The following is a 25692-nucleotide window of genomic DNA, read 5'->3' on the forward strand; positions in this document are numbered from 1 at the left end:
TCAGTGTTGTGATGCAAAAATCCTAGCAAAATGCTTGGCGCATAGAATAAAAAAAGTTTTGTCAGATATTATTCATCCTAATCAGACAGGTTTTTTACATGGACGATACATTGGAGATAATATAAGGCAAGTACTGGAAACAATGGAACACTATGAAATATCGGGGACACCAGGCCTGGTTTTCATAGCTGATTTTGAAAAGGCTTTTGATAAAGTACGACTGGAGTTTATATATAAATGCCTAGAATATTTCAATTTTGGGGAATCTCTTATAAAATGGGTAAAAATTATGTATAGTAACCCTAGGTGTAAAATAGTAAATAATGGCTACATCTCAGAAAGTTTTAAACTATCTAGAGGAGTAAAACAAGGTTGTCCACTATCGGCATATCTATTTATTATTGCCATCGAAATGTTAGCTGTTAAAATTAGATCAAACATTAATATTAAGGGATTAGAAATCCAGGGCCTAAAAACTAAGGTGTCATTGTACGCTGATGATTCATGTTTTCTTTTAAAACCACAACTAGAAACTCTCCACGGCCTCTTAGAGGATCTAGATACATTTGCTATCCTCTCTGGATTAAAACCAAATTATGATAAATGTACCATATTACGTATTGGATCACTAAAAAATACACATTTTACATTGCCATGTAGTTTACCAATTAAATGGTCTGACGGTGATGTGGACATACTCGGTATACAAATCCCAAAAGAAAGAAATGATCTCACTCCAATAAATTTTTATAGAAAGTTAGCAAAAATAGATAAGATCTTGCTACCATGGAAAGGAAAATACCTGTCTATTTGTGGGAAAATCACCCTGATTAACTCTTTAATCATATCACAGTTTACCTATTTGCTTATGGTTTTGCCTACACCTAGTGACCTGCTTTTTAAATTATATGAACAAAAAATATTCAATTTAATTTGGAACGGCAAGCCAGATAAAATTAAAAGGGCCTATTTATATAACGAATATGAATTCGGAGGGCAGAAATTATTAAATATTAAAGCATTAGACCTCTCACTAAAGGCATCAGTCATTCAAAAGTTATACTTAAATCCAAACTGGTTCTCTAGTAGATTGGTACGAATGTCTCATCCTATGTTCAAGAAGGGCCTTTTTCCCTTTATTCAGATTACACCTGCTCACTTTCGGTTGCTTGAAAAGGAAATAATTTCCAAAATATCTTTATTTTTTAAACAAGCCTAAGAAAATTGGTTGCAATTTCAGTTTAATCCACCTGAAAGGACGGAACAAATAGTACAACAAATCTTGTGGTTAAATTCAAATATAGTAATTGATAAAAAAACTGTATTTATCGAAGAAATGTTTAAAAAAGGTATAATTTTTGTGAATGATATCATAAATAGGACTGGTGGAGTAATGTCACACATGCAGCTAACACAGACATATGGAAATGTCTGCTCTACCCAAAATTACAACCAATTAATTGCGGCATTACCACAAAAATGGAAGAGGCAGGTGGAAGGGGATAAAAGTAAGGAACTTGTATGTCGGCCTTATATTAAAGAACATAAATGGTTAAAGAAAAGTGTGATAAATAAAAACATATACCAATTTCATTTAAGGACCAAAAAACTTACAGCTGTGCCATATAAATTGCAAAATAGTTGGGAAGAGATTTTCGATGTACCCATTCCATGGCACATGGTTTATGAATTGATACGCAAAACAACGCCGGATTCAAAACTTCGAATTTTTCAATTTAAATTATTGTACAAAATTCTTGCAACTAATAGAATGTTATATATATGGGGGATACAATCTTCCCAGCTCTGTAGATTCTGCTGTGAGGAGGCAGAGTCATTAGACCATTTATTTTGGTATTGTCCGCATGTAGCTCGTTTTTGGTCACAGGTCCAGGAATGGTTGAAGAATTGCAACATTTGCGTAGAACTAACGCTACAGATAGCAATACTGGGGGATTTGAAAAGCCATAGTCAATCAATCAATAATATAATGATTATTTTAGCAAAAATGTTTATTTTTAATTTACAATCCGCGGAAGCTATGAGAATAGGAAGATTCAAATCTTTTGTGAAGCATCACAGCACAGTTGAAAAATATATGGCAAATAAAAATCCGAAATGGATGATGTTGGAAGATAGATGGGAAAGGTTGAGTGGAACTGAAGGGTGGGACTAATAACAAGATAAACAATGTAGGGCATACGGGATCTGTGAAATGTGTATAGGTGCGGAGCTATTGTGAAATAGCACAGTTACAAGTGGAAATCAAACTGGATGGACAACAGAAATAGAGGAAGGACTAAGAACAAACAAGAGAGAACTATTATAAAGTAGACTGTGTCTGTAAAATGTGTATAAGATGTATAAATTGAAGGTAAAAACAGAAATGTTTATCAGTTTACTCCAATTGGGGGATCGGTGGTAGGGTTTGCGGGGAATAATAATAAAGGTATACTCTTTAAAAAAGTATGTATGTCTATGTAGGTATGTGTATGTATATATGTGTATATGTATGCATACGTGAATGGATATATATATTTACCCCAAAAATATGGGGGATTGGAAATGATGCAGACAATTACATTGGAAGCAACATTCTTTCCGCAATATTAAGCTGATCCACCCCCCCAGAAAGAAAATAAAAAATAAAAAAAAATAATAGAACAGGCAGCCATCCAGTCCAATAGACTAGGCAGCCAACCAGTCCAATAAACCAGGAATCCTACCAGTCAAATAGACCAGGTATCCAGTCAAATAGACCAGGCATTCTACCAGTAAAAATAGACCAGTTAGCCAACCAGTCCAACAGACCAGGCAGTCAACCACTCCAGTAGACCAGGCAGCCAACCTGTCCAATAGACCAGGCATCCAACCAGGCCAATAGATCAGGCATCCAACCAGGCCAATAGATCAGGCATCTAACCAGGCCAATAGATCAGGCATCCAACCAGTCCAATAGACCAGGCATCCTACCAGTCCAATAGACCAGGCATCCTACCAGTCCAATAGACCAGGCAGCCAACCAGTCCAATAGACCAGGCAGCCAACCAGTCTAATAGACCAGGCAGCCAACCAGTCCAATAGACCAGGCATCCTACCAGTCCAATAGACCAGGCAGCCAACCAGTCCAATAGACCAGGCAGCCAACCAGTCCAATAGACCAGGCAGCCAACCAGTCCAATAGACCAGGCAGCCAACCAGTCCAATAGACCAGGCAGCCTACCAGTCCAATAGACCAGGCATCCTACCAGTCCAATAGACCAGGCATCCTACCAGTCCAATAGACCAGGCAGCCAACCAGTCCAATAGACCAGGCAGCCAACCGGTCTAATAGACCAGGCAGCCAACCAGTCCAATAGACCAGGCATCCTACCAGTCCAATAGACCAGGCAGCCAACCAGTCCAGTAGACCAGGCAGCCAACCAATCCAATAGACCAGGCAGCCAACCAGTCCAATAGACCAGGCAGCCAACCAGTCCAATAGACCAGGCAGCCTACCAGTCCAATAGACCAGGCATCCTACCAGTCCAATAGACCAGGCTGCCAAAGCTTTTCGCTACAAAATAAATACATCTAGGAGCTTATTACACATTTTTCACCGTGTTCCAAAACAGAGTCCAGCTTCACACATAAAAATACACAGACATTAGCCAGTAACAAGTGAATAGTGCAGAAGATGAAACCCCACTCTGTAACAACAACAATTCTGCAATGTGATAATGACCAGTCCAGATACTGATAACTACTGTGTGAGCATGACCACTATGACCACATCACAGATGACCTTACACCTTTGAAAGAACATCTACAGAATGTATGATGCAACAGAACTGTGATGATACAGTACAACCATGTTTTACATGTGACATCACTGCAGGACTGGTAATGATGTCACAACGGGGGATACATAATGATGTAAGAAAGCCACAGGGGTGATGGTGATTACAACAACAGCTCTGCTCTGAGCAGCAGGGGAGCTCTGTGCTCTTACCAGTGTGGAAACAGCAGAGGTGTACATAGGAGTGTGGCCTGATGACATCAACACCGGCTGCAAAACAACAGAGATGGTAAAGGGGAGAGGGTAACTGGAGTGGAGGAGATAAGAGGATAGGTAACTACTGGGGAGGTAGTAAGAAACAAGGAATGGGGTGCACAGAGAAGAAGGGGTAATAGTATGGCAAAGAAAATTGGAATTAAATAGTATAATCTGGTGTTGTGTTATAATCTGGTGTTGTGTTATAATCTGGCGTTGTGTTATAATCTGGCGTTGTGTCATAATCTGGCGTTGTGTCATAATCTGGCGTTGTGTCATAATCTGGCGTTGTGTTATAATCTAGTTTTGAGTTAAAAAAGAAGAGCAGGGTAATACACTGACAGGTTATATTGCAGAGTGCTAAGCAAGTAGTCATACAGAGAGTTGCAAATACCAGAGGAGGAGGAGGAGGAAGAGGAGGAAGAAGAAAAAGAAGAATGAAGTAAGTAAACAAAATAAGGATTATCCAACTGAAATAGAAGGTAGTTAGCATTGTTTGTTCAATCAGGGTTAGGAAAGAGAAGGAAAGCCTGAGGATGAGTGTTAGGTAAGAGAGGGAAAGCCAGAGGATGATTGTTAGGAAAGAGAGGGAAAGCCAGAGGATGAGTGTTAGGAAAGAGAGGGAAAGCCAGAGGATGAGTGTTAGGAAAGAGAGGGAAAGCCAGAGGATGAGTGTTAGGTAAGAGAAGGAAAGCCAGAGGATGAGTGTTAGGAAAGAGAAGGAAAGCCAGAGGATGAGTGTTAGGAAAGAGAAGGAAAGCCAGAGGATGAGTGTTAGGTAAGAGAAGGAAAGCCAGAGGATGAGTGTTAGGTAAGAGAAGGAAAGCCAGAGGATGAGTGTTAGGAAAGAGAGGGAAAGCCAGAGGATGAGTGTTAGGAAAGAGAGGGAAAGCCAGAGGATGAGTGTTAGGAAAGAGAAGGAAAGCCAGAGGATGAGTGTTAGGAAAGAGAGGGAAAGCCAGAGGATGAGTGTTAGGTAAGAGAAGGAAAGCCAGAGGATGAGTGTTAGGAAAGAGAGGGAAAGCCAGAGGATGAGTGTTAGGAAAGAGAGGGAAAGCCAGAGGATGAGTGTTAGGAAAGAGAGGGAAAGCCAGAGGATGAGTGTTAGGAAAGAGAAGGAAAGCCAGAGGATGAGTGTTAGGAAAGAGAGGGAAAGCCAGAGGATGAGTGTTAGGAAAGAGAAGGAAAGCCAGAGGATGAGTGTTAGGAAAGAGAAGGAAAGCCAGAGGATGAGTGTTAGGAAAGAGAGGGAAAGCCTGAGGATGAGACAAGAAACAAAAGTGGGGACATAAAACTAGACATCGGAAAAATAATAAAAACACAAAAAACCTGCCGTCACCACCACCACCATCATTATTCCTGTCATTGGTTGGAACATTCCATATTATAAGCTGTATAACAGCTTGGTCTCTCCTTGTTCAATCAGCAACTAGGACCAGACCTATCAGCATTACATTAACATTGAGGAACACTAATGATTATTTCACAGAATAAATGCTTTTGATGTCAATAAACAGAACATTTCACATGAAGTGAATCCAGTTTCTCCAGCGCAGAAATTGAGTTGCAGTTCCTCTTAATTAACACACGAGGGGGCAAATACCCTCCGAACTGAGTGACCAGACACACATAAGACCTTTATAATGGATCTAACTCCATCTCAAAGTGGAACCAACAAGGTAGGGAAGTATTCCAAAAATAGGGAGAGACAATGAACATCACATCTGCACTTTGTCATAACATAAGAGATAATGATCAAATGTATGTGTTGTTGTAATTAAGCAATACCATGACCTGAATCAGTGATAATCTAATTTAACCTTCATTTACATTAAAAGAGAGCCAACAGGGAACACTATATCTGTACTTGGGATCAGTGGAACAGATAATCCTGGAGATCAGACCAGACAGTCTCACTGAGGGGCCTTTGATATGAGCAGCATGTACAGAGAACTGAAAACATCAAGTTCCCTTAGGTCCTGGTGACACCGCAGTGAGTGTAGGAGGACTTAACTGGGCAGATGATTGGTGATGTGGCATTTTGATCTTTGCATTATGACATCACAGACATGTCCTCAGTGAAGTCATAAGGATCTTTCCTTCAAGAAATGTCATACGATTTAGGATCGTTTTCAGGCTCCTTGACTCTAGACTTCAGGGAAACCACATGGATCAGAACAAGTTCAGGAAAAGGCAGGAGTCATATCATTCAAGTCACAGTACACAAAATAAATCCAATACACAGACTGAGTGATAGAGACACTGACAAACTGTGAATGTTGATTTCAGAGACAAAGACAAATGTGAATGCATTTTTCCCAAGAGGATGCACTGAGAGAGAGAGAGTGTGAAAAGGATATAAATAGATGTAGAGTGATATAAAGAGACAGTTTGTGTGTGGGTGGTACCATGCATGGGTGGATGTATTTGCTTGTGATTGTTGTGTGTCCTTCTTTAAAGGGGGAGATATACTGTAAGTGGGTGCAGTGATTAATGAGTGTGTGTCCTACCTGACAGAGGTATGTAACATGCGTGAGTTTGTCCTACCTGACAGAGGTATGTCACATACGTGAGTTTGTCCTACCTGACAGAGGTATGTAACATACGTGAGCTTGTCCTACCTGACAGAGGTATGTAACATATGTGAGCTTGTCCTACCTTGATGAGGGTGATGTACAGTATGTGCGTGGCGTGTAGTGATAGCGCGTGTGTCCTACCTTGATGAGGGTGATGTACAGTATGTGCGTGGCGTGTAGTGATAGCGCGTGTGTCCTACCTTGATGAGGGTGATGTAGAGTATGTGCGTGGCGTGTAGTGATAGCGCGTGTGTCCTACCTTGATGAGGGTGATGTACAGTATGTGCGTGGCGTGTAGTGATAGCGCGTGTGTCCTACCTTGATGAGGGTGATGTACAGTATGTGCGTGGCGTGTAGTGATAGCGCGTGTGCCCTACCTTGATGAGGGTGATGTACAGTATGTGCGTGGCGTGTAGTGATAGCGCGTGTGTCCTACCTTGATGAGGGTGATGTACAGTATGTGCGTGGCGTGTAGTGATAGCGCGTGTGCCCTACCTTGATGAGGGTGATGTACAGTATGTGCGTGGCGTGTAGTGATAGCGCGTGTGCCCTACCTTGATGAGGGTGATGTACAGTATGTGCGTGGCGTGTAGTGATAGCGCGTGTGCCCTACCTTGATGAGGGTGATGTACAGTATGTGCGTGGCGTGTAGTGATAGCGAGTGTGCCCTACCTTGATGAGGGTGATGTACAGTATGTGCGTGGCGTGTAGTGATAGCGCGTGTGTCCTACCTTGATGAGGGTGATGTACAGTATGTGCGTGGTGTGTAGTGATAGCGCGTGTCCTACCTTGATAGGGGAGATGTGTGTGTGCGGCGTGTAGCCATGCATTGCCTCCATGGCGGCGAGGTTCTTATCGCTCATGTGAAGCATCTCAGCACTTTTCCCTTGACCCAAATGGGCTGGACTGTGCTCCAAGGGGGGTGTCTCCTCATCCTGGTACCGGTACTTCTACAGAGAGAGAGAGAGAGAGAAATAGAGAAAGAGAGAGACGTGGGGGAGGAGGAGAGGGATGAGAGAAGGGGTGGTTAATGCTATTCGGCATTACATATGAGGGGTTAACAATAGTGATGGGGGATCAAATTGATACAGTTACATATCAAGATATTATGTTTAACAATATATCCTATTGTTATGACAATATTATTTTTGTGCTAGTTAGCTGTACCTGCACCAGCTAGCTTGTTCTCCGTATTCTTTTTAAATAGGGAGACAATTTGTTTTCAGCACTTTGATTTCCATTACTGAACAAAACTACTTTTCTTCATAGCTCTCTCTTGTCTCTCTTCAGCAGACATATGGGGGGCAATATGTTTGAAACATCGAATTGCAATAAAATCACAGTATCAAATCACAACATCTATACTGAACAAAAATATAAAAACGTAACATGTAAAGTGCCGGGCCCATGTTTCATGAGATGAAATTAAAGATCCCAGAAATGTTCCATTTGCACAAAAAGCGTATTTCTCTCAAATGTTGTGCACAAAATTGTTTACATCCCTGTTAGTGAGCATTTCTCTTTTGTCAAGATAATCCATCCACCTGGCAAGTAGGGCATATCAAGAAGCTGATTAAACACCATGATCATTACACAAGTGCACCTTGTGCTGGGGACAATGAAAGGCTACTCTAAAATGTGCAGTTTTGTCACACAACACAATGCCACAGATGTCTGACGTTTTGAAGGAGCGTGCAATTGGCATGCTGACTGCAGGAATGTCCATCAGAGCTGTTGCCAGAGAATGTAATGTTAATTTCTCTACGTGGTTTTAGAGATACTGAGTGGTTTTAGAGATAACTGAGTGGTTTTAGAGCTACCGAGTGAAACTGAGTGGTTTTGGAGATACTGAGTGGTTTTGGAGATACTGAGTGGTTTTGGAGATACTAAGTGGTTTTAGAGATACTGAGTGAAACTGAGTGGGTTTGGAGATACTGAGTGGTTTTAGAGATACTGAGTGGTTTTAGAGATACTGAGTGGTTTTGGAGATACTGAGTGGTTTTGGAGATACTGAGTGGTTTTAGAGATACTGAGTGGTTTTAGAGATACTGAGTGGTTTTGGAGATACTGAGTGGTTTTAGAGATACTGAGTGAAACTGAGTGGTTTTGGAGATACTGAGTGGTTTTAGAGATACTGAGTGGTTTTGGAGATACTGAGTGGTTTTGGAGATACTGAGTGGTTTTAGAGATACTGAGTGGTTTTAGAGATACTGAGTGGTTTTGGAGATACTGAGTGGTTTTAGAGATACTGAGTGAAACTGAGTGGTTTTGGAGATACTGAGTGGTTTTAGAGATACTGAGTGGTTTTGGAGATACTGAGTGGTTTTGGAGATACTGAGTGGTTTTGGAGATACTGAGTGGTTTTAGAGATACTGAGTGGTTTTAGAGATACTGAGTGGTTTTAGAGATACTGAGTGGTTTTAGAGATACTGAGTGGTTTTAGAGATACTGAGTGGTTTTGGAGAAACTGAGTGAAACTGAGTGGGTTTGGAGATACTGAGTGGTTTTAGAGATACTGAGTGGTTTTGGAGATACTGAGTGGTTTTAGAGATACTGAGTGAAACTGAGTGGTTTTGGAGATACTGAGTGGTTTTAGAGATACTGAGTGGTTTTGGAGATACTGAGTGGTTTTGGAGATACTGAGTGGTTTTAGAGATACTGAGTGGTTTTAGAGATACTGAGTGGTTTTGGAGATACTGAGTGGTTTTAGAGATACTGAGTGAAACTGAGTGGTTTTGGAGATACTGAGTGGTTTTAGAGATACTGAGTGGTTTTGGAGATACTGAGTGGTTTTGGAGATACTGAGTGGTTTTAGAGATACTGAGTGGTTTTAGAGATACTGAGTGGTTTTAGAGATACTGAGTGGTTTTAGAGATACTGAGTGGTTTTGGAGAAACTGAGTGGTTTTGGAGAAACTGAGTGGTTTTAGAGATACTGAGTGGTTTTAGAGATACTGAGTGGTTTTAGAGATACTGAGTGGTTTTAGAGATACTGAGTGGTTTTAGAGATACTGAGTGGTTTTAGAGATACTGAGTGGTTTTGGAGAAACTGAGTGGTTTTGGAGATACTGAGTGGTTTTGGAGATACTGAGTGGTTTTAGAGATACTGAGTGGTTTTAGAGATACTGAGTGGTTTTAGAGATACTGAGTGGTTTTAAAGATACTGAGTGGTTTTAGAGATACTAAGTGGTTTTGGAGATACTGAGTGGTTTTGGAGATACTGAGTAAAACTGAGTGGTTTAGGAGATACTGAGTGGTTTTAGAGATACTGAGTAAAACTGAGTGGTTTTGGAGATACTGAGTGGTTTTAGAGATACTGAGTGGTTTTGGAGATACTGAGTGGTTTTGGAGATACTGAGTGGTTTTAGAGATACTGAGTAAAACTGAGTGGTTTTGGAGATACTGAGTGGTTTTAGAGATACTGAGTGGTTTTGGAGATACTGAGTGGTTTTGGAGATACTGAGTGGTTTTAGAGATACTGAGTGGTTTTAGAGATACTGAGTGGTTTTAGAGATACTGAGTGGTTTTGGAGATACTGAGTGGTTTTAGAGATACTGAGTGGTTTTAGAGATACTGAGTGGTTTTAGAGATACTGAGTGGTTTTGGAGATACTGAGTGGTTTTGGAGATACTGAGTGGTTTTAGAGATACTGAGTGAAACTGAGTGGGTTTGGAGATACTGAGTGGTTTTAGAGATACTGAGTGGTTTTAGAGATACTGAGTGGTTTTGGAGATACTGAGTGGTTTTGGAGATACTGAGTGGTTTTAGAGATACTGAGTGGTTTTAGAGATACTGAGTGGTTTTGGAGATACTGAGTGGTTTTAGAGATACTGAGTGAAACTGAGTGGTTTTGGAGATACTGAGTGGTTTTAGAGATACTGAGTGGTTTTGGAGATACTGAGTGGTTTTGGAGATACTGAGTGGTTTTAGAGATACTGAGTAAAACTGAGTGGTTTTGGAGATACTGAGTGGTTTTAGAGATACTGAGTGGTTTTGGAGATACTGAGTGGTTTTGGAGATACTGAGTGGTTTTAGAGATACTGAGTGGTTTTAGAGATACTGAGTGGTTTTGGAGATACTGAGTGGTTTTAGAGATACTGAGTGGTTTTAGAGATACTGAGTGGTTTTAGAGATACTGAGTGGTTTTGGAGATACTGAGTGGTTTTGGAGATACTGAGTGGTTTTAGAGATACTGAGTGAAACTGAGTGGGTTTGGAGATACTGAGTGGTTTTAGAGATACTGAGTGGTTTTAGAGATACTGAGTGGTTTTGGAGATACTGAGTGGTTTTGGAGATACTGAGTGGTTTTAGAGATACTGAGTGGTTTTAGAGATACTGAGTGGTTTTGGAGATACTGAGTGGTTTTAGAGATACTGAGTGAAACTGAGTGGTTTTGGAGATACTGAGTGGTTTTAGAGATACTGAGTGGTTTTGGAGATACTGAGTGGTTTTAGAGATACTGAGTGGTTTTAGAGATACTGAGTGGTTTTAGAGATACTGAGTGGTTTTAGAGATACTGAGTGGTTTTAGAGATACTGAGTGGTTTTAGAGATACTGAGTGGTTTTAGAGATACTGAGTGGTTTTGGAGAAACTGAGTGGTTTTAGAGATACTGAGTGGTTTTAGAGATACTGAGTGGTTTTAGAGATACTGAGTGGTTTTAGAGATACTGAGTGGTTTTAGAGATACTGAGTGGTTTTAGAGATACTGAGTGGTTTTAGAGATACTGAGTGGTTTTGGAGAAACTGAGTGGTTTTGGAGATACTGAGTGGTTTTGGAGATACTGAGTGGTTTTAGAGATACTGAGTGGTTTTAGAGATACTGAGTGGTTTTAGAGATACTGAGTGGTTTTAGAGATACTGAGTGGTTTTAGAGATACTGAGTGGTTTTAGAGATACTGAGTGGTTTTAGAGATACTGAGTGGTTTTAAAGATACTGAGTGGTTTTAAAGATACTGAGTGGTTTTGGAGATACTGAGTGGTTTTGGAGATACTGAGTGGTTTTGGAGATACTGAGTAAAACTGAGTGGTTTAGGAGATACTGAGTGGTTTTAGAGATACTGAGTAAAACTGAGTGGTTTTGGAGATACTGAGTGGTTTTAGAGATACTGAGTGGTTTTGGAGATACTGAGTGGTTTTGGAGATACTGAGTGGTTTTAGAGATACTGAGTAAAACTGAGTGGTTTTGGAGATACTGAGTGGTTTTAGAGATACTGAGTGGTTTTGGAGATACTGAGTGGTTTTAGAGATACTGAGTGGTTTTAGAGATACTGAGTGGTTTTAGAGATACTGAGTGGTTTTGGAGATACTGAGTGGTTTTAGAGATACTGAGTGGTTTTAGAGATACTGAGTGGTTTTAGAGATACTGAGTGGTTTTGGAGATACTGAGTGGTTTTGGAGATACTGAGTGGTTTTAGAGATACTGAGTGAAACTGAGTGGGTTTGGAGATACTGAGTGGTTTTAGAGATACTGAGTGGTTTTAGAGATACTGAGTGGTTTTGGAGATACTGAGTGGTTTTGGAGATACTGAGTGGTTTTAGAGATACTGAGTGGTTTTGGAGATACTGAGTGGTTTTAGAGATACTGAGTGAAACTGAGTGGTTTTGGAGATACTGAGTGGTTTTAGAGATACTGAGTGGTTTTGGAGATACTGAGTGGTTTTAGAGATACTGAGTGGTTTTAGAGATACTGAGTGGTTTTAGAGATACTGAGTGGTTTTAGAGATACTGAGTGGTTTTAGAGATACTGAGTGGTTTTAGAGATACTGAGTGGTTTTGGAGAAACTGAGTGGTTTTACAGATACTGAGTGGTTTTAGAGATACTGAGTGGTTTTAGAGATACTGAGTGGTTTTAGAGATACTGAGTGGTTTTAGAGATACTGAGTGGTTTTAGAGATACTGAGTGGTTTTAGAGATACTGAGTGGTTTTGGAGATACTGAGTGGTTTTGGAGATACTGAGTGGTTTTGGAGATACTGAGTGGTTTTGGAGATACTGAGTGGTTTTAGAGATACTGAGTGGTTTTAGAGATACTGAGGGGTTTTAGAGATACTGAGTGGTTTTAGAGATACTGAGTGGTTTTAGAGATACTGAGTGGTTTTGGAGATACTAAGTGGTTTTGGAGATACTGAGTGGTTTTGGAGATACTGAGTGGTTTTAGAGATACTGAGTAAAACTGAGTGGTTTTGGAGATACTGAGTGGTTTTGGAGATACTGAGTGGTTTTGGAGATAGTGAGTGGTTTTAGAGATACTGAGTGAAACTGAGTGGTTTTGGAGATACTGAGTGGTTTTAGAGATACTGAGTGGTTTTAGAGATACTGAGTGGTTTTAGAGATACTGAGTGGTTTAGAGATGCTGAGTGGTTTTAGAGATACTGAGTGGTTTTAGAGATACTGCGTGGTTTTAGAGATACTGAGTGGTTTTAGAGATACTGAGTGGTTTTAGAGATACTGAGTGGTTTTAGAGATACTGAGTGGTTTTAGAGATACTGAGTGGTTTTAGAGATACTGAGTGGTTTTAAAAATACTGAGTGGTTTTAGAGATACTGAGTGGTTTTAGAGATACTGAGTGGTTTTGTTACGTGAACTGTAACTGTATATTTTTGTTCAGTATTTAATTGTGAGAATGGAAATGCATATTGTACCGGCATTTAAGTATAGTGATAACATTGTATTGTGAGGTTCCTGGCAATTCCCAGCCCTAGTTAACAACAGTTATCATTTCAACACAGACACTGTGCCTGTGTACAAAACAGAGCCTACATCTCAGCTAAATGTAGCTCATAAATGTCAACTTTCCGTGCTTCTGTGATTGTTACACTTTTAATGCACCAACCAAGAAAGGGCAAGAGTTTTTCACTCAATCCCCTAAAGGAGGCAGTGTGGCTCCAATGTGCTTCCATTTATGCACAAAAATAACAAAACAGCTGTAGTGCATCTGAGAGCTGTTTTTGGACAGAAAATGGGGCCCTAAATGAGTCCACTGTGAAGTAAGTCTAAGACCATTATCCTCCACCACCAAATGGAGCAACACCACGGCAGCCCAGCAAGCTAACACTCTGTTACTAACCAATAACCATAGCTACCACCCTACTGATATCCAACACCTGGGCAACCTTCCAACAGCTAACCCACTGTGCTAGCCACACAATGTGGCCTACAGTCAGGTATTGAACGACACAGAAAGCTAAAATGTGCATGTAGTGTTTTAACACCAAGACATTAGAAGAAGGCCCCGCATCATACAGCCAATCTGCTGGAGCGACCTTAGAGGTTATTGTTCATGTCTGTGTAACCAGTTCATAGCTAACCCCTGGCTAGCCTGTCCCCTGGCTGTGTACACTACACTCTGCAGTACTGCAGTCTGACAAGCCTCTGCCCATCCTTAGAGCCTAGAAGATTCTAGGAGTTGACTGAGTGTCGCCTGCCTGCCTGGTGGCCTGAGACTGAGTGTGGCATTCAGATTGGTGTCACGGTGCTACCATCCCCCCTCCTCTCTTTGGCGGCAGACAGACGGGTCGGAGAGGGAGGTGCAGCACTAAGGAGGGACTGGTCTCAGATCAGCTGCCTAGCAACCAGAGCAGTGCAGGGGGCAGTCAGCACTGCTGCTGGATCACATTACACTGAGACAGCAAGACCCCTACACACACACACAGAGAGTGAGGGAGAGAGAGAGGGAGAGAGGGGGAGAGAGAGAAAGGGAGAGATTGGAAGAGGTAGAGAGATGGGTGTGGGGATGAGCGAGGAAAGGGTTGAGAAATGTAAAATAATAAATGGGAGAGAGAGGGGGAGGGGGTTTTAGAGAGGGAAGTGGAGAAATGAGAAAGAGAGGGGGGAGGGGGCTTGAGAGGGAAGAGGAGAAATGGGGAAAAGATGGGGGAGGGGGTTTGAGAAATGGAAGTGGAGAAATGGGAAAAAGATGGGGGAGGGGGTTTGAGAGAAGGAAGAGGAGAAATTGGAAAAAAGATGGGGGAGGGGGGTTGAGAGAAGGAAGAGGAGAAATGGGAAAAAGATGGGGGAGGGGGTTTGAGAGATGGAAGTGGAGAAATGGGAAAAAGATGGGGGAGGGGGTTTGAGAGATGGAAGTGGAGAAATGGGAAAAAGATGGGGGAGGGGGGTTGAGAGAGGGAAGAGGAGAACTGGGAGAGTCAGCATAGAGGAAAAGATAGCAAGGAGGAAGGAGACAAAAAGGAGGAGAGAGCAAGGAGGAGGAGATAACAAGGAGGATGAGAGAGAAAGGAGGAGGAGATAGAAAGGAGGAGGAGAGAGAAAGGAGGAGGAGATAGAAAGGAGGAGGAGAGAGAAAGGAGGAGGAGAGAGCAAGGAGGAGGAGATTTATTTATTTTTTATTTCACCTTTATTTAACCAGGTAGGCTAGTTGAGAACAAGTTCTCATTTACAACTGCAACCTGGCCAAGATAAAGCATAGCAGTGCGACACAAACAACAACATAGAGTTACACATGGAATGAACAAGCGTACAGTAAATAACACAATGGAAAAAAGAAAGTCTACATACAGTGTGTGCAAATGGCGTGAGGAGGTAGGCAATAAATAGGCCATAGTAGTGAAGTTATTACAATTTAGCAGATTAACATTGGAGTGATAAATGAGCAGATGATGATGTGCAAGTAGAGATACTGGTGTGCAAAAGAGCAGAAAAGTAAATAAAAACAATATGGAGGAGGAGGAGATAACAAGGAGGAGGAGATAACAAGGAGGAGTGAGAAAGGAGGATGAGGAGAGCAAAGAGGAGGAGATAACAAGGAGGAGTGAGAAAGGAGGATGAGGAGAGCAAGGAGGAGGAGATAACAAGGAGGAGGAGATAACAAGGGGGAGTGAGAAAGGAGGATGAGGAGAGCAAGTAGGAGGAGATAACAAGGAGGAATGAGAAAGGAGGATGAGGAGAGCAAGGAGGAGGAGATAACAAGGAGGAGGAGATAACAAGGAGGAGTGAGAAAGGAGGATGAGGAGAGCAAAGAGGAGGAGATAACAAGGAGGGGGAAATAACAAGGTGGATGAGATAACAAGGAGGAGGAAAGAGCAAGGAGGGGGAGAGAGAAAGGAGAAGAGAGCAAGGAGGAGGAGATAGCAAGGAGGAGGAGGAGTGAGGTAATGTGGTACAAGACTCTTCCAACAACAGATGAACAAACAGAAAGAAATTCTGGGGGTAAAAATGTTTGAAAACATAATTTTTATTGAGAGGAAAGTAGGCAGGCTAGAAAATAGATTTGATGCTGATCAAATGAAAGCTGTGGTAGGAGTGTATTTTGGATGTGATCATCTACATGTATGTTACAGTAACATGCACTGCTAATTAGATTTCATGTAATTGCATAGAAATGAATGCTTAATCTTAACTTCAGATAATTCAATCAATGAAATCGTTCATGTGTGGTCTTAAGGGACAGTCCATCCAGAACAGCAGTTGGAACGGCAGAGATAGCCTACACACGACACAGCAACTCTCAATTCAATCACTACCAGTCATCTCCACAAAGGGAATACACAGACAATACATCAAGGCAACTAAAATGTTTGGAATTATTTGGGGTTATTAAGAGAATGTGAACCAGATAGTAATGTTATTAAATATGTTCTACTGTATGTCCCTTTACACTAGTCCAGGGCTTCACTCCATTTGGTCGAATGACCTTTTGGCATCTGTAGTTTCAGTCATCCTGGCCGAGATTCAACTCAGCAAGTCTACTAAGTAATGGAATGGGGCTTGTGCTACAGCAACACCAAGCCAGCCAGCAGGGAGGATGGAACAGGACAGGGAGAGAGCGTTGGAGAGAACAGAGGAAAGAAGAGAGACAGTGTAGAGAGGATACTGAATTGACAATCATAAAATACACCCGCTATTCCCGGCTCCAGTAAATGATGGTAGCAGATACAGGTAGATACTGTAGATAAGAGGCTCACTACTGAATCCAACAGAAAATAGTAAAAGCAGCAGCATCGACAGGTCAGATTCATCTGGGGGAAAGTGTGCTAGCGAAGCTACTAAGCCAGCTAGCTGTCTGAAGTTCAGCACCCCTGGAACACAACTCTCTGAATAAACTGAGCACTAACAAGAGAAGACTCATTAACAGTTACACAGAGAACAGAGAACTACAATATCTCACTCATATGATTCACGGAGATCTGAGTCTTTGTGGAGGCAGGCATGGGGAGGGGTATGATAGGGTTATTGGTTGCGTGATTGGTTGGTTGGCAGTGAGCGACAGCGGGTTCTTGGGTTCCTGTGAAAAATAGCCTAGTGACCTGGGTAGTGTTCCAGTAAAGATCTCATGAGTGAATTCAGTGTTCCAGTAAAGATCTCATGAGTGAATTCAGTGTTTCAGTAATGATCTCATGAGTGAATTCAGTGTTCCAGTAAAGATCTCATGAGTGAATTCAGTGTTCCAGTAAAGATCTCATGAGTGAATTCAGTGTTCCAGTAAAGATCTCATGAGTGAATTCAGTGTTCCAGTAAAGATCTCATGAGTGAATTCAGTGTTCCAGTAAAGTGCTCATGAGTGAATTCCCTGGGTGTGCTAAGCATTGATCTCCACGTTAGGTGGAATCACCATAGATGCCCTAGTTTTTAATAATTTATAACTGGGATAGTTAGTCTCCTCTTACTTTGATAGTACGCCTCAACTTAACTGGCCTTCTCCATGACCACCCCAATCTCTGAACTAGAGCAGCATCTAAAGCCACACTAAACACACAACTTGACGTTTTTGATGATGGCTCTAGGAATAACAAACATCTCTTACATTCAAATATTTACAGTACCAATAAGAGCAGCAAAGTGCACAACAGTACTTCACTTCCTCAATCAATCTCTTCCACATGAAAACCAGAGTTTTCAATGACAGTGGAGTGAATAGCAATATTATGACAGCCCACAAGTTGTGAGGTGAATATGCGTAATTGAGGTTAATACAGGTCATCATCACCATGGAGATCACCTTGGGAGTTAATCAGTATAGAGGACTTGTCTTATTGTAAGATAATAACACATAGTGGAACAATAGTCTAGTCCACTAGTACCCAGGAATTAGTCAGGAAATGGACCTCCTCAGTCCTCATAATGGTCCCAGGCACAGTTATTTCCAGTCTGTAAAACTGGAGGAACAGGGGAAGGATCACAGGCCAAGGGATCTATATATACATCATGCTGACGCCACGTTTGGGTCAACTGTCTCTCCTTTAGATCAAAGATTGTCTGTCCATGAGTAAATGCATATCAGTATTTCCATTTTGATTTTCAATACACTTCAAAATATTGGTACACTCCAACACCACTGCTCCTCAGATTTGGGACACTGATGGAATTGAGACACTGATCTCTTACTCTCATTTTTCTTTCTTGTTCTCTCTCGCTCTTGCTCACATTCTAATTCTTTCTCTGTGCTATCTGGGATTTGGAGTGGAGTCTGTTTGAGTGTGTGTGTGAAGCTGTGGTGCAGGATGGTGTTAAGAGAGGGAGGGAACTAGTATCTGTTGCCGAAGGGAGAGGAGGGGATGAGAAGTGGAGGTGCTGCCTGGGTCTCACAAGGATCTGAATATGTTAGATACCACAGAGACCCACGTACACACAGAGCACTGTCGCCAGACCAAGGAGGGAGTCCTAGGCACCTTGTTAATGGACACAGCATGGCCATTTGGCAGAGCCAGAGAAGAAACGGTTAGCTAGATACAGTTAAGAGACTGGGAGGAAAACAGGATGAAGACCCATTCCATGCCATGTGGAAGGAGAAACAGAGCAAGCTGTCAGGCCAGAAACCCCTGAAAATGGGAGGGGCGAAAGAGAGGATGAAGTGGATGGGTGAGTGAGTGAGGGAATCAAATCAACAGATAAGGCCAGGTGATGACACCATTCTTATAAGTGTCTTTGAAAGCATGATATACTTAGGCTGTGGTTGTCCCAATTGGAAACACACATACTGTACCTAGCTCATCACTGGGTGACAAATCCACAGGTTCTACAGAGTTCTACAGTTCTTAAAGGGAAATTTCACCACTGCTCTTTCAATGTATATGTCTATTATTATGTTATGAACATATAATACGTGTCATACAAATTGTACATTTCCCCACTACACACAAATGCGACCGTTTCTGCATCTCACCGGTTGAAATGAGACATTTACACTTCCTGGTTGTAAGCAAACCACAATATCCAGAATTCCTTGTGATTTCAGGATGTAGTACCGCTCCTGTCGAGGTGGACCCAGTTGAGAATGGGTGTCAACAGGTAGCTAACGCTACTCACTGGACCAGCCACTCGTTCATAGAACATCAGCTTGTGAATAACTATTTATTTGTGTGGTGCTCAACGTGGATGTGCAAACTAAAAGCAAGCACAGGCTGCTGGGGTATCATTTCATTGGTTACCTTACTAAGTCAAGCAGCGGTAACATAGCTAGTTAACTAGGTAGAGAATTACATTTGTTTATCTAAACCAAATCTTACTAGCTTTCACAATACGCTGGCTAGACATTCCAAAGCAAATCAATGTAATTAGCCAGCTGCTTTCTGGTGATGTGATTTGTAACTTTGCAAGCTAACGTTAGTTACTTTAGGTTACATTAGCTACAGCCTACCGGGCTGTATCTAACCGCTAACTAGCTCTTGAAAACCCTTCTAGGTTTTTCAGCAGTTACATTCACCCACATTTGGCTTTATGTGAACTACAATTCCTATGCTGTGTTTGATTATTGAAAAGTCAATAATCAAAATGTTTTTCAAAACATATGCGGATATGCCCCATATCTCTCATATCAGCGAGAAATAATATTTCAAAAAATATACATACACTTACTGTAGCAGTTTTGCACAGATCCACAAGCTGTGTGTTCCTCCAGTTGAACTACACTTCCTCTCCACTTACGTTTACACACAGGTGTTCAGAGCACGCTAGATAGCTAATTAGCACAGGTATCTGGCTATGTCTTCCGTCGCTCTTCTGTACACAAGCGATGTAGCATGGCCATGTGGGAACACATCCTATAAAGGTGTGTAGTAATTTAACCTTTTGTTTGTTTGAAAATGATGTATTGGTAATATGAAAGATACGTTCCTTATGTTTACAAAAATGTACCACAAGCGATGCGTGTTTAGGGGGTCATAACAAAACTCCGCCGGTCAGAAGATTCTATCGTTAATAGGCGCTAAAGCAGTTTGTGTATATGAATGGGGTTAGCTAGCCATCTAACTACCACAGAGACTGACGTGACTGGCCTATGTGTTCCATTTACAGATTCTGATCCCATCAACATCTGTAGCGGCATCAACATCAAGCTCGGCACCAATAACTAATGTAAGTCACCTTACCTAAATCTTTCCATGACTCCATTTTGAGAAAATAAATATACTGGAGCTAGGCATTAACATGGTCTGTGTCTTGTTTTCATAGTTGGTGTGTTTATCAGTAGGCTACTTTTCTCTGTATTATGGAGGCTTAGCTGATTCTTTATGCAAAGCTTGAAGTCTAAATTGGAGAAAAAGAAGAGTTATTAGTAAGGAGGGGATGGTTTGTGTGTCTGACTGGTGTCTGTTGAGGGTGGGTGTTGTGTGTCAAGGTCAGTATGCATGATCTATTGACACGAGGAGAATGGCTGGATATACAGTAGCACCTTGTTTGAGTGTGTATTGATGGGGACAAAGTAGCAAAATGTTGTCTAATCACTGATTAGTGTACAGTATGTACTACAGACTAATCCTACTGATTATGATGATGATGATGAAGATGACCTTGACACCAGCTTCAGTAATACAGATCCCGTAGACCCATTGGATGAAAGCTTTCAGCCTGGAATAAGCTGAAGCTCAACATCATCTGACTGGGAAGAGGAAAAGACTGCACGGGGCTGGCAAGAGCCAAAGTGTCTAGTCTACGAGTCCCATGGCATGGAGCTCATGAAGTTCTGCCAGACCAGCTGCCATTGCCCAACACAAGGTTCACCAGCTGAAGAACATTCAGGACTCTGCCTGGAACATTCAGCCAACACAACATCCATATTCAGTTAGACGGATGTTGTAGTATAATGTACACTGAACAAAAATATAAAAACAACATGCAACAATTTCAAAGATTTTACTGAGTTACAGTTCATATGAGGAAATCAGTCAATTGAAGTAATTTTATTAGGCCCTAATCTATGGATTTCACATGACTGGGAATACAGATGTGCATCTGCTGGTCACAGATACTTAAAATATATTAAGGTAGTGGTGTGGATCAAAAACACAGTCAGTACCTGGTGTAACCACCATTTGCCTCACATAGAGTTGATCAGGCTGTTGATTGTGGCCTGTGGAATGTTGTCCCACTCTGTCACGTTCCTGACCTATTTCTGTTAGTTTGTTGTATGTGTTAGTTGGTCAGGACGTGAGTTTGGGTGGGCATTCTATGTTTTCTGTTTCTATGTTGGTTTAAGGGTTGCCTGGTATGGCTCTTAATTAGAGGCAGGTGTTTGGCGTTTTCCTCTAATTGAGAGTCTTATTTAGGTAGGTTGTTTCACAGTGTTCGTTGTGGGTGGTTGTCTCCTGTGTCAGTGTTTGTCGCACCATACGGGACTGTTCGGTTCGGTTTGGTTTGTTTTGTTCATCGTTCTTTTGTGTAGTCTATTTTTCCCTGTTCGTGCATTATTTGTAAGTTCGTATTGTTCAGGTCTGTCTTCATTTCGGTTTTGTTATTTTGTAGTTTATTCAAGTATAGGTAGTTTTCTGTCTTCATTGTTTTGTCGTGTCTTTATTAAATTATGTATTCACAACCCGCTGCGCCTTGGTTCAATCACTACTCCTCCTTTTCGGTTGAAGAGGAGGAGGACTACCGTTACACACTCCTCTTCAATGGCTGTCCGAAGTTGCTGGATATTGGCGGGAACTGGAACACGCTGTCGTACACGTTGATTCAGAGCATCCCAAACATGCTCAATGGGTGACATGTCTGTTGAGTATGCAGGTCATGGAAGAATTGGGACATTTTCAGTTTCCAGGAATTGTGTACAGATCCTTGCGATATGGGGCTCTGCATTATCATGCTGAAACATGATGTGATGGCAGCAAATGAATGGCACGACAATGGGCCTCAGGCTCTCGTCACGGCATCTCTGCATTCAAATTGCCATCAATAAATTGCAATTGTGTTCATTGTCTGTAGCTTATGCATGCCCATACCATAACCCCACCACCACCATGGGGTACGTTGACACTAGGAAAACGCTCCCTCACACAACACCATACACCATCTGCCACAGTTGAAACTGGGATTAATCCATGAAGAGCACACTTCTCCAGCGTGCCAGTGGCCATCCAAGGTGAGCATTGCCCACTGAATTCGGTTAAGACGCCGAACTGCAGTAAGGTCAAGACCCTGGTGAGGATGACGAGCATGCAGATGAGCTTCCCTGAGACGGTTTGTCCAGAAATCCTTTGGTTGTGCAAACCCACAGTTTCATCAGCTGTCCAGTAGGCTGGTCTCAGATGATTCCGCAGGTGAAGAAGCCGGATGTTGAGGTCCTGGGTTTGCGTGGTTACACGTGGTCTGCGGTTGTGAGGCCGGTTGGACGTAGTGCCAAATTCTCTAAAACGATGTTGGAGGCGGCATATGGTAGAGAAATTAACAGTCCTTCTCTGGCAACAGCTCTGGCGGACATTCCTGCAGTCAGTATGCCAATTGTACGCTCCCTCAACTTGAGACATCTCTGGCATTGGGTTGTGTGTCAACTGCACATTTTAGAGTGGCCTTTTATTTTCCCCAGCGCAAAGTGCACTTATGTAATGATCATGCTGTTTAATCAACTTCTTGATATGCCACGCCTATCAGGTGGTTGGATTGTCTTATAAAAAGATAACCGATCACTAACAAGGATGTAAACAAATTTGTGCACAAAAGTTGAGGGAATTAAGCTTTTTGTGCAAATGGAACATTTCTGGGATCTTTTATTTCAGCTCATGAAACATGGGCCCAGCACTTTACATGTAGCGTTTATATTTCTGTTAAGTATAGAATACCTAGTATGCTCACAACTGCATTGTAGTATAGATATTGCTAGCTCTTGTACATAAGTATATAATGGAGTTTGATGTTTTATATAACATTATTTACAAGTGTACTGACAAGTGACTAAACGATTCAGCTGCATCAAAAATCAATAAAGTTTTGACTTCTGCTAAAACAAATGATGCAGGGAGTTGGTGTATCATTTCAACTTTCATTTGATGGCAAGTAAACATGCTTCAATAAAACAGTACATTAGTCTGTCAGTGTACCAAATAAGAAGACATGGATTGTATTCAAGACAAAGTGTATTTGCTCTAAAGACCAAGGTAAGTTTACACAGCAGTAAGCAGGAACATGTAAATGTAAATGTTAAGTCAATGTGTCACGCCCTGACCTTAGAGAGCTTTTTTATTTCTCTATTTGATTAGGTCGGGGTGTGATTTGGGTGGGCATTCTAGTTTTTCTATTTCTTTGTTGGCTGGGTATGGTTCCCAATCAGAGGCAGTCTATCGTTGTCTCTGATTGGGGATCATACTTAGACAGCCTTTTTTCCACCTTTAGTTTGTGGGATCTTGTTTTTGTGTAGTGCCTGTGAGCACTCCAGTCGTTACGTCTCGTTTGCTGTTTATTGTTTTTGTTGGTGAGTTTCATTTAAATAAACATTTGGAACTCTATGCACGCTGCGCCTTGGTCCGCTCATTTCAACGAACGTGACACAATGTATGACATATACAGAACAAAAATATAAATGCAACATGTAACGTGTTGGTTCCATGAGATGAATAAAAGATACCAGAAATTTTCCATACACACAAAAAGATTATTTCTCTCAAATTTTGTGCAGAAATTTGTTTACATCCCTGTTAGTGAGGAGTATTTCTGTAATAAATCCCTTTTTTAGGGAAAACTCATTCTGATTGGCTGGGCCTGGCTCCCCAGTGGGTGGGCTTGGCTCCCAAGTGGGTAGATCTATGCCCTCCCAGGCCCACCCATGGCTGTGCCCCTGCCCAGTCACATGAAATTCATAAAATCCATAAATAAATTGACTGATTTCCTTCTATGACCTCAGTAAAATCTTTACAATTGTTGCATTTTGCATTTATATTTTTGTTCAGTAAAGTGCCTTTAGCAAGTTTTTAGACCCCTTGACTTTTTCCACATTTTGTTATGTTACAGCCTTAATCTAAAATTGATAAAATATTTTTTCCCCCTCGTCAATCTACACACAATAGCCTATAATGACAAAGCAATTTTTTAATTTTTTTAATTTATTCAAACAAAAAAACGGAAATATCACATTTACAGAAGTATTCAGACCCTTTACTCAGTACTTTGTTGAAGCACCTTTGGCAGTGATTACAGCCTAGAGTCTTCTTGGGTATGACGCTTCAAGCTTGGCACACCTGTATTTGGGGAGTTTCTTCATATATTCTCTGCAGATCCTCTCAAGCTCTGTCAGGTTGGATGGGGAGCGTCGGTGGACAGCTATTTTCAGGTATCCAGAGATGTTCGATTGGTTCCGGGCTCTGGCTGGGCCACTCAAGGGCATTCAGAGACTTGTCCCCAAGCCACTTCTGCGTTGTCTTGGATGTGTGCTCAGGGTCGTTGTCCTGTTGGAAGGTGAACCTTCCCCCCAATCTCAGGTCATGAGCGCTTTGGATCAGGTTTTCATGAAGGATCTCTCTGTACTTTTCTCCGTTCATCTTTCTCTCGATCCTAACTAGTCTCCCAGTCCCTGTCGCTTCCACCACCATGCTTTAACGTAGGGATGGTGCCAGGTTTCCACCAGACGTTCAGGCCAAAGAGGTTCATCTTGGTTTCCTCAGACCAGAGATTCTTGTTTCTTATGGTCTGAGAGTCCTGTAGTGCCTTTTGGCAAACTCCAAGTGGGCTGTCATATGCCTTTTACTGATAGATCCGTCTGGCCACTCTACCATAAAGGCCTGACTGGTGGAGTGCTGCAGAGATGGTTGTCCTTCTGGAAGGTTCTCCCATCTCCACAGAGGAACTCTGGAGCTCTGTCAGTGACCATCGGGTTCTTGGTCACATCCCTGACCAAGGCCCTTCTCGCCCGATTGCTCAGTTCGGCCGGGTGGCCAGCTTTATGAAGAGTCTTGGTGGTTCCAAACTGATACGAACATTGTTGAGACAATTCCAATGGCTCTATTGAACAAGGACAACCATGTCTACTCGCTGCTAGCATGACCGTGCAATTGGCGAAACACAAAGGCCACCATCATTTTTACAACGCATAACTCCATGATTTTCTGGATCAGACAGCAAGCTCAATCAACCAATGACGTCATTGGTTAAACTCTACCGCCTCGGAAATTCAAAAATACCGCTATGTTGTATAATTATATCTGAAACACCTCTCAATAATCATAATTGTGTAGGGAGACTGGGAAAACACACCAAATAGTGACAGGCAGTGAAGTTTTCCTTTCAACTGTTCAATGATCTCATTCCAAAATACCTTTTGCCTACCAAGGCTGATGGCATTGATACAGTCAAGATAGACACCTTCTAGTCTCCATGACAGTTGTCTCGCATTGTCATACCTTCAAAATCATGTCATTGTCATGCCTCCCTTGGAAGCCTCCCGTTTTAGGGAAGCCTGGTTCTCGACGAGGCTACCACGACAGTGATCTAACTTGCAGTGGCACCATTCATTACACTTTTGATTCACAATAGACAGCCCCCGGCCAGTTAGTAGCCTTTATGGACTGATATCAGAGTGAACACCCTTACCAATAAACTGGATTGATCCAGAGGTCACAAACAGGTCTCTCTGAATTTAAGGATAAGAAGCTATATTCCAACTAGCACATACATTTCTGAGGACCATATGTCTCTTAGAGCTTGATGAGAGTGTGGTTGTCCTATGATTATTTTCCATACAACCTTCCCACAACATTTTGGGAATGATACAGGATAGTTGCTTGGCTTTGGAACATTCTCAGCACATTTTAAGGAACTTGACAAAAAACAAATTGGAATAATATTGGTATTTCATTACTTTAAAGATGCACTATGCAGAAATCGCTCCGCCATTTCCTGGTTGCTAAAATTAGAATAGACCGCTTCA

At 41.7% G+C, this 25692-nt stretch overlaps 1 protein-coding gene across 8 annotated transcripts in view; it reads right to left on the reverse strand.

Moving 5' to 3' along the window:
- The window catches only part of LOC129863330 (disks large homolog 4-like), a gene marked incomplete at its 3' end in the record, with an annotated part of 135506 nt that overhangs the window by 58935 nt on the left and 50879 nt on the right, over positions 1-25692 (reverse strand). For 5 of the 8 annotated variants that reach the window (XM_055935226.1, XM_055935227.1, XM_055935225.1 and 2 more), the window contains 2 exon segments: positions 3992-4048; positions 7398-7559. In XM_055935226.1, the coding sequence (XP_055791201.1) occupies positions 3992-4048; positions 7398-7559 (219 nt within the window). 8 annotated transcript variants of the gene reach the window in all.

The sequence above is a fragment of the Salvelinus fontinalis genome, chromosome 10 (assembly GCF_029448725.1).
Source record: "Salvelinus fontinalis isolate EN_2023a chromosome 10, ASM2944872v1, whole genome shotgun sequence".
Lineage (NCBI taxonomy): Eukaryota > Metazoa > Chordata > Actinopteri > Salmoniformes > Salmonidae > Salvelinus > Salvelinus fontinalis.